The sequence below is a fragment of the Gekko japonicus genome, unplaced genomic scaffold (assembly GCF_001447785.1).
Source record: "Gekko japonicus isolate JY-2015 unplaced genomic scaffold, Gekko_japonicus_V1.1 scaffold1588, whole genome shotgun sequence".
Taxonomy (NCBI): Eukaryota; Metazoa; Chordata; class Lepidosauria; order Squamata; family Gekkonidae; genus Gekko; species Gekko japonicus.
Window position 1 is genome coordinate 337,887 of NW_015167583.1, and position 9,796 is coordinate 347,682.

At 44.9% G+C, this 9,796-nt stretch overlaps 1 protein-coding gene across 1 annotated transcript in view; it reads left to right on the top strand.

Annotated features, from left to right (window-relative positions):
* Positions 1–356: 356 nt before the first annotated feature.
* The window catches only part of DENND5B (DENN/MADD domain containing 5B), a gene marked incomplete at its 3' end in the record, with an annotated part of 97,661 nt that continues 88,221 nt past the window's right edge, over positions 357–9,796 (top strand). Inside the window, exons 1-2 of the mRNA XM_015413899.1 lie at positions 357–420; positions 6,854–6,919. Coding sequence (XP_015269385.1) covers positions 357–420; positions 6,854–6,919 — 130 coding nt within the window. The remainder of the gene's footprint in view (positions 421–6,853; positions 6,920–9,796) is intronic.

The window sequence follows — 9,796 nt, forward strand, 5'->3', positions numbered from 1 at the left end:
GGCAGAGAGGGTTTAGCTCTACCTCTGATTACAGTTTAAAACATCTGCTTCCCCAAAAGATGACCGGAAGAGACATGTAGATTCATATGGAAGTAGGCAGTTGTTTAGGTATGCTGGCCTGAGACCATATAAGGCTTTAAAGGTCAATATTAGCACTTTGAATTGGGCTCAGAAGCAACCTGGGAGATAGTGTAGATTGAACAAGGCTGAAATGATAGGGTCCATGCGACCTGCTCCAGTCAGCATTCTGGCTGCAGAATTCTATACCAGCTGTAGCTTCCAGAATTCTGTACCAGCTTCAAGGCCATCCCCACGTAGAGCGTATTGCCATAATCTAATCTAGATGTTACCAGGGCATGCACCACAGTGGAAAGGTGTTTTCCACCCAGGAAGAGCCACAGCTGGTGAAAGGCACCCCTGGTACCTCTGCCATGTATTTACCCAACAGGAGGCCTGGGTCCAGGAGGACCCTCAAGCTATGAACCGGCTCCTCTAAGGGGAGTGCAGCCCCATCCGTCACAGGTGACATTGCAATTCCTGGCTCAGACCTTCCATCCATTTTGTCGGTATTGAGTTCATCCTGAGATCCTTGGGAGATCAGAATGCAGATAAAATTAAATTCAAGACGCTTCAGATCATGCCTATAAGACATACCAGTTTTCCTTGCAAGAGCAGCAGCAATGACTTTTTAAAGGGGGCGTATATTAAATGCCAAGGGTGCCTTGTGTGTTTTAAGTAAAGACAGTGTCAGTGATCCGTACTTAGAATGCAGCCTGCTAGAGCAGAAACGCAGCTTGGCAGCAAAGACGCAAACGGCTCAATTCCACACGTGTTTGTTACAGATAAAAAGAGGCTTGAGGCTAGAAGAAAATTGCTCCATGTTTAGAATTCTCTGCACCTGATGCTTCTTTTTGGTAAAAAGAAACACCGTACCCTGTAAATGTGATAGCTCAGTTAGGAAGGGCAGCACAAAACTGCTTGTGGCTAAACGCAGTGATATTTGGGGGCGCAGTCAATGTATATGTGAAGTGGACGTAATTACATCTTAAGAAATTAGGCATATGATGATAGGATGTGAGTTTTTCTTAAGGCATAGCACATTTATTTCTGATCCCTGAACAGCACTATCACATGTGTGTGCCTTTTACCCTGGATATTGTTTTGGCTGAAACGTTTGTTTTAAGTAGTATGCGGGGGCTACTAAGCAGTCTCCCAGCCTTGGTTATGGAGATAGTCCACACCTGTATGAGCAATACTGAGGTACCAGGGGGTCCCAAGGCCATAGTCAGTACTCACTGAAATGCCAGCCTCGGTCTGCTGTTCGGCTAGATGTTTCCCTTTGTATATCCCTGCTGATCTGCCGGCTCTTGAGTGTGCGGCTATATTAAGAAACCAAAGCTGTTGGTACATATAACATTACTCTCTAGACAGGGAGTGGGGATACTTCAATTGAGGTCAGAAGGAGGGAGGATGCAGAAGCTGGAATTAAATGCCTGTGCTGAGTTTTATTTTTAAAGCTATTGTGGTCCGGAAGAGTCAAATATCTGCTGTGGGTTGGCTTTTAAAATACACACACAAATCCTTTTAAAATAATCGATCGCCATGAGTTGTATTAACTGCGAGACTGATTAATTCCAAGCACTTTATATTTTAATGTATCTGTCCATTATAATGCTTACCCAATCACGACTCTCTGCTTCTGGGGTTTGCAGAGATTGCAGACCTGTCGGGCCAAGCATTCGTAGTAGACTGTTTTCTGTATGTCTGAATGTATCCCTCCTAGCAAAATGGGCCTGCTCTTGATCATAAACCACTGGCTGCCATTCCATCTAGCAGAATATTTAATGGTCTTAACAAGGGAGCTCTGCTGGAAAATATTGAGGCGCCTGGTCCCCTAAGTGCATCTGTAGATCTCGCCTGCGTCTATCTCAGTTCTGTGTAGATGCTAATGAAAGCAGAATGACTTGTGGTAATGAGATCTCAGAGGCCATGTAAATGCAACCACTTTGTAGTCAGAGCGCTGCCAGTTTATTCATTTCCATTGGGTGATGCGAGGTTTATTCTTGTGAAAGTTTAGCCTGTTTTGTCAGACTTGGGTTGGTTTTTCACATGCTGCAAAATTTCAGTGAAAGTGCCTTTTATTTGTTTTTGGAGGATGCTAAAGGAAGAGGATAGTTTCTGCTTAAAGTGTGAGATTATTTATTTATTTATTTTATTCTATTTCTATCCTGCCCTCCCCGCAAACAGGCTCAGGGCGGCTCACAATTAAGGGCACCATGTGGCAGGTGTATAAAACATATAAAAACATATAAAACAAGATAAAAACAACCATATATTACAATTAAAGTGCTCAGTGATGTTAATCCTTCAGATGAATTTAGATGGCATATTGTAGCTGTAACACAAAGTCCCAGTTCAACAAATTATTTAAGGGCAGCTCCACGCTTCACATGACAGTTGTGTTCACTGTGTGTATATGTTAAACATACATGTTCCTTTAACACCAGTGGACGTGCAGCTGAGTATCTGGGATTCCAGGAAGGCATGTACAGGGACGTTTTGAAGACACCTGTGCATCATCCCTTCAAGTTTGTTTGTTGACTTCATTTGTACCCCATGTTTCTCTCTATTGGGGACCCAAAGCAGCGTACATAGTTCTTCCCTCTTCCATTGTATCCTCACAACAGCCCTGTGAGGTAGATCAGGTGAACAGTGTGAGACTGGCTCAAGGTCACCCAGAGTGGGGATTCAAACCTGCGTCTCCCAGGTGCACTGCAGAAAGCAGAGGTCCATCAGTGGCTATTAGCCACAAGGTATAGGTAGGAACTCTCGGTCTGGGGCAAGTGATGCTCTGTATTCTTGGGGCTGGGGTGGGCGCAACAGTGGGAGGGCTTCTAGTGTCCTGGCCCCACTGCTGGACCTCCTGATGGCACCTGGTATTTTTGGCCTCTGTGTGACAGAGTGTTGGACTAGATGGGCCATTGGCCTGATCCAGCATTGGCTTCTCTGATGTTCTTATGTTCCTATGCCTCTGAGCACACAGCTGCTGGCTTGCCATCATAACCTAAAGAGGGGGGAAAGCACTGAGAGAGTCTGTCTTGGAAACTTGTAGGGAGCAAGAAGTTGGAGACTTGGCAGTACCAGGATTAGCTTCTTTTGGATGAGAGTGTATTGGTGACCTTTGGCATTTGAAGTCAAATGAAGTCAAAGAGGCACTCCTCTATAGAGCAGCAGCTTTGGTAGCCCACACTAGATCCCAAGAGAGAGACCCGCATCCCAATTGCTTCACCTTTCTGCTAATTTTTGGCATTTGTTTACAAATATACAAACAGAGCCTAAATGAAGTCAAAGAGGCACTCCTACAGAGCAGCAGCTCTGGTAGCCCACACTAGATCCCAGAAGAGAGACCCACATCCCAATTGCTTCACCTTTCTGCTAATTTAGGGTTTCCTCTCTATGTCCTCTTCCTGTTCTAAACACAAATTGCTGTTTTCCCATGAATGCTCACACACCTACTCTTAGGTGGGAGGAAAGGGCATTGCCTTTCCCAAGCAGTCATTCAAGGACAGAGCTTGGATATGGTTTCCTTAGAATTAGCTCCCACGGAGGAACATCAGCATTCTGTTGGCATAGGTTCGACTCCCGACTGCCCTCATGCGCCACTTTAGGCAAACCTGTAGTGAATGACCCACTCACAGTGCTTGGGCAGAAATCTCCCAACAGTTTTTTGTGAATATAAAGGTGAAAGCCAAATGTTTTGTGCTTGTGCTAATGACATTCCAGATGACAGATGCTGGCATGTGCCCTTATAGATATTGCACTTTGGCATCCATTCTGCTTTCAGTTTTCATAGCTGGCTAACCACTGAGAATCTTAGACTGAAAGGCAGGGAAGGTATTCAGCACATTTGTGGCTCTAAAACTAGCATGAAGATGAGTCTGACAATTCATAACTCTTGTCTATCCTGCAATATTCTTCTGCTGATTTTTCTCTTCCCTCCGTTTTTGCATGACGCTTTCCCTCCACTCTTGTCTTCTTCCAGATTATAGCTGTTAAGCAGGGAATATTTAAAATTCAAATAAGTACAGTGTAGGGTTTTTTTTCTCTCACGTTCTGTTCATCACTTCCATAGCACTCTTTTCAATGTATGAAGTGCTTTTTTACGCTTTTGTGTGTGTGTCTTTTTTCATGCTTTTCAGGCTGTGGAAAACATAGGCATGTGCTCAGGGCTGTGTACGCTCACACTGAAACTTGGCATTCTGGTAAACCAGACTCTGTACCAAGTTGAATTCTGCAACATGTGTAGATGATGTATTTTAGAGCTGAGATGCATGTACCTTTAATCTTTTTATCATGGATGATTTGTTCTGCTTCTGCCTGTCACTGGGAGAATTAAATTCCTGTGCAACACATGGAGGCCCTTCTCTGGACAGAAAATGGCGGTGCCCGGGGGACTCTGCTCTCTGACACTTCACCAGGCATAATCCTAAAACTTTGTGACTGTACACACAGTCAGAAGCTCCATTCAGGCACTATGAGAAACCATAGTTTGATTAAACCCCAGCATGCAAATGGTCCGGCAAACCAGGGTTGAATGTTTTTGTTTTTAGTTGGCACCAAAGTGTGGTTTCCGAGTATGATTTAACACTTTTTGGTCACCACAGTTGGTACTGATTTTTGCTGGTTGTTATTCCACGCTTTGTACCCAGTCCTTGGGATAGCATGCCTGTGGTTAGTTGATTTATCCCCGTGTGAATTTTGTTTGAGGCAGACTCTGCTGAGTGGGAGAGAGAGGGGTTGACTGGCTCAGGGTCACCCAGTGAGTTTCATGGTTAAGCAGAAATCTCAGTTCACGTCTCCCAAAATTTACCATACCACTGTTCTTCAACCAGGGAGCAGAAGGTGCTGTAAGGTTGTAGTGTGCTGTAAGAGGGAGAGTGCGTATACACTACACATTTATTTTGGGTCAGATCCAACCCGCTTTTTTGCTAGGTCTTGGCTGATTCTCCTCTTTATTACAGTCCCCCTTCCACTTGGCAGACCTCATGGTCCCAAACATTGCATTTTTGATGGTTAGAGGGGTGCCCCTTCCTTCCATTTTCACCAGTAGGAAAACTGGTTTGATCCTGCTCATTAGCTTGAACTGTCATGGCTTCCCTCCATCCTAATATCCCGGGGACTGACATTTAGTGCAGATGCAAAGAATTGTTAGAAATCCACCCTCCTGGTCAGAATTCTTTAGGAGAGGGGCAAGTGCATTTAAAAATGATTCGGTGTCCCACTTTGTCAATTTTGGGTTAAAAGGGAATTCTGGGTCTTAAACGTATTTAGGTACACGTGGGATGCCTCTCCGCACTGTCTATACCCTGAATGTAATAAATCCATGTCCTTTGGCTATCTGAATTAATGGAGGTAACTGAACAATATGTGGGCTGTTGTCATATGGGAAATGACATTTTATGAGATACCGTTGATAATAAAGCATTCTGTGGTGTTAGGCTAAGAACTGGTTCCTTGGTTTTGAAGTATCCAGTTAATACATGCGACTTGCTAACAATAACAAGAAAAACCCGCTAACTTTCATTGCTATTTTAAACATCTCACCTCATTCTGTTTGTCGCTGGGCTAGTTCAGTTGTTAGAACCAGCAGTAGGCTCCTGGTCACATGCTGGTGCTTCACGTGGGAGTAATGCGTTTTAATTTTGCTTATCCCCATGCATCATTGATGAACATAAAGACTGGGAATGCCAACGCCGTGACTGCTGGAGATGGGCTGGCACTGATGTACGCAGACTCCATGCTGTGACTGGATGACACAATGGGCAAAGGAGCCTTTAAACCAATGTTTCCCAAAATGCAGATGCTTGCCTAGAACTTATGGGCAAGCATCCTCCTTGTAAATGCAGAGTAGCCCATTTAAAATTGCCTTTCCTTATCGGGAATACTTTCTGGGCAGTGGTTCAGGGATTTCCCCCGGTGGCTGTCAGCTGCTGTAAAGGCAGCCTCCAAGATGGCAGTTTAACTGTTCAAGGCTCACAGCATCCTCTTGGTTGGCCAATGAGTGTGCCGTGCAGCACAGCTGGGGACTCCTTGTTAAATGTTCCCGTTTCTACAAGGAAAGTTGCGATGCCAGGCTTTTCATTGACACGCTGGCCTTTGATATGCTCCAGTAGTGTATACCAGCATACCTAAAGCACAGTCCATTTGCAAAGCTGCAGTGTTGGCATAAATCAGGGATTTCCAATGTGGTGCCCGTGGGCGCCATGGTAAGCTTTCTTGGTGCCCACCAAGTGTTTTTAGAAAGTGGGCGGGACCAGATGGGGCTTGTTGCCCAGCAAGGCTTCTGATTGACATTTTGGAGATGTGATTGACTGTGCAGATTATTAAAAACATTATTTTGGCAGTGGCTGTGTTACCACAGTACAAGGATCTTTTCTGCCTGGTTGAAGGTCAGCTGCAGCAGCCATTTTGTGGCCAGCTCTGCCTTCTGTGGCCACCATTTTGTGGCTGTGCTCACTGGGCTGTGTTAGAATTCCAAAGGTGGCTGTAGGCTCAAAAAGGTTGGGAACCCCTGGCATAAGCCCTTTGGGGATGAGTGGGAGTTTCATTGGCGTGTCCAAGAATCCTTGTTCGTTTCCATCAGGCTTTTGTGGAAGGGCTCCCTGGTAGACAGAGCCTTGTGTCTTATGTGTCTAATATTCATTGTCCTGCATTTGGCCTTCCACTGAAACATCACTGCTTCTTAGCATGCCTGTATGCTTAAACCATATTTTTGTGTCTCTCTGTGTCTGCGTGTCTGCATTTTCTGTTCATTTTGTTCATACGTGCTTTTTGTTTCTGTTATGTTATGTAGTCTTATACCAGTGGCTAGAAGCAGATCGCCTTGGCAAGAGCTCAGATACTGCAGACAGAAAATCAGGTAAAAAAACAAGAGGGGAGGGGAACGGGGCTTACCAATTAACAAAAATTACTCTAAGCTGTCTATACTTTCTCTCATCTTTTAGTATTCTCTTGAATGATAAGTTAAATATTCTTCCTCTGATTGGTAACTTTAAAAAATAAATTAATTAATCCGTGCTCAGGTATGTTTTCTTCTCCACCATGTCCTTTCATTTTCATGGAAGATGACCAATCAGAAGCATCTTGGTTCTTTTTCTAAATTTTATAATGGAATAATAGGTGCAATGGTGGCCTCAAGACTCTCTTAAGAACCTCCTTAGGTGCAATGTTTTATGGTGCGTCTGGTCATAAGAACATAAGAAGAGCCCTGCGGGATCAGACTAATGATCCACCTAGTCCAGCATCCTGACTCACACAGTGGCCAACCAGTTCCTCTGGATGGCAACAACAGGGCACAGAGGCCAAGGCCTTCCCCTGATGTTGCCTCCTGGCTCTGAGATTCCGAGGCTTAGTGCCTCTGAATGTGGAGGTTCCCCTCAGTAGCCATTGATAGACTTATCCTCCAGGAATCTATCCACTATCCATGAAGGCCACATGGTGTACTCTAAATCTCACTCCTGCAAGGATTCCCAAGTAATCCAGGTGGAAGAACAGGAGCTCAGAACTAGCATGGGCAATAAGGTAAATACATGAGGATGTTGCATGAAAGGCAGTGATGCTGAGAGCTAAACTGGTAGCTGTCAAGACTTCAGTTTGCTGGGACCTGCTTTTCTAGAAGATGTTGAGTGCCGATTCTGCTGGGGAATGCCAAGCAGAAATTTGGCTTTTGCACCACCAGTAGGCCAGAGAACAATATGACCATTAAGACAGAGAAGAACTTCCTTTTCCATTGATTATTCAGACCAGATCCTGGCCCCTATGGAAAACTTCCAAAAAAAGTGTGGACTTTGGCCCCAGCAACCAGGACCATGTCCTTTCTACATTGCTTTGTCTGAATTAGCTCACTGCAGCTTTGCCCTACAGAACTGACAAGAAGAGGGTCTGCTGGAGACATGAAAAGCTCCTCTGTGGGTGTGCCCACTTTATGCCAGCGGGTTATTGTGATTCCTGTGAACTGTTCACAAGATCAAGTTGTGTAAGGCTGTATACCAGCAGGAGATGGCAAAATGTAGCGCAGTCATTCCCAACATGTCTCCCGTAGGTGTCATGGTGTCCACTGATGGGTTTCCAAGAACCCATTTACTTCATATCCTCCATGAATCTATCTAATCCCCCTTTAAAGCTACGTATTCCTGTGGTCATCACTACATCCTCTGGCAGCGAACTCCACATTTTTATCACTCTCTGCATGAACCTGAACCTGCTGTTTGTCAGCTTCATTGGATGCCCTTGAGTTCTAGACTCCCTAGATAGAGGGAGAAAAGTTTCTCTTTGTCAACTCTCTCCATCCCATGCATAATTTTATAAACCTCTATCATGTCCTCTCCCCCCCTTAGTCGTCTCATTTTTAAACTGAAAAGTCCTAGACTCTTCAGCCTTTCCTCATAGGGAAGGTTCTCCAGACCCCTAATCATCTTGATGGCCCTCTTCTGTACTTTTTCCAGCTCTGCAATGTCCATTTGGAGATACAGTGACCAGAACTGTATACAGTATTCCAAATGAGGCTGCACTATAAATCTGTACAGGAGCATTATAATATTGGCCGTTTTATTCTTAGTCCCTTTCCTAATAATCCATAACATAGAGTGTGCCCTTTTCACCACAGCAGCACACTGGGCTGATGCTTTCATTGAGCTATCCACTACGACCTCAAGATCTTTTCCCCTCTCAGCCTCAGCAAGTTCAGACCCCAGTAGTGTATACTGAAGTTGGGACCCCCCCCCTGTACATCACTTTTAGGAGCTACGGTGGCTCAAGTGGTTAAGACGCTGAACTGCAGGCTGTGGAAGGTCAGTAGTTCAGCAGTTCGAGACCCGGGTTGCCGCATGACGGAGTGAGCTCCCGTCTCTAGTTCCAGCTCCTGCCAACCTAGCAGTTCGAAAGCAAGAAATTGCAAGTAGATAAATAGGGACCACTTTGGTGGGAAGGTAACAGCGTTCTGTGCGCCTTGGCGTTTAGTCATGCTGGCCACATGACCACGGAAACGTCTTCGGACAGCACTGGCTCTTCGGCTTTGAAACGGAGATGAGCACCGCAACCCTAGAGTCGGACTCGACTGGCTTTCGAGCAAGGGAACCTTTACCTTTACCACATCACTTTTACACATACCAACACTGAACTACATTTGCCACACTGTCACTCACTCACCCAGTTTGTGGAGGTTCTCTCGGAGCTCTTCACAGTCAGTCTTGGTTTTCACCATCCTGAATAATTTTTTTGTCATCTGCAAACTTGGCCACTACACTTCTCACCCCTAGTTCCAGATCATTGATGAATAAATTAAATAGTACCAGCCCCATTACCCCATTACCGATGTTTGTGAGACCTCACTGCTTATTTCCCTCCCTTGTGAGATCTGTCCGTTGAGTCCTACTCTTTGCTTCCTGTCATTTGACCAGTTTTAAATCCATAAGAGAACCTGTCCTCTTATCCCATGACTGTTAAGTTTAGTCAGGGTTCTTTGAAGAGGTACCTTGTCAAAAGCGTTTTGAAAGTCCAGGTGTATAACGTCGTCTATGTGCTTGTTCATTGCCTCAAAGAACTTGTAGGCTGCAAGAAATTGAGAGCTTGCTCAGAGCAGCTAGCGATCCAAACACTGATAGTGGCAGACAGCACAACACAATTTTTAGCTTCGTATCAGGCTGGTAATGTTTGATGCTGAGGCTAAGTAGACTTTGAGTGTTTGCTGTTCTAATCTAATCGTATTCAAGCAAGGATCACACATTCCAGGCAGAAT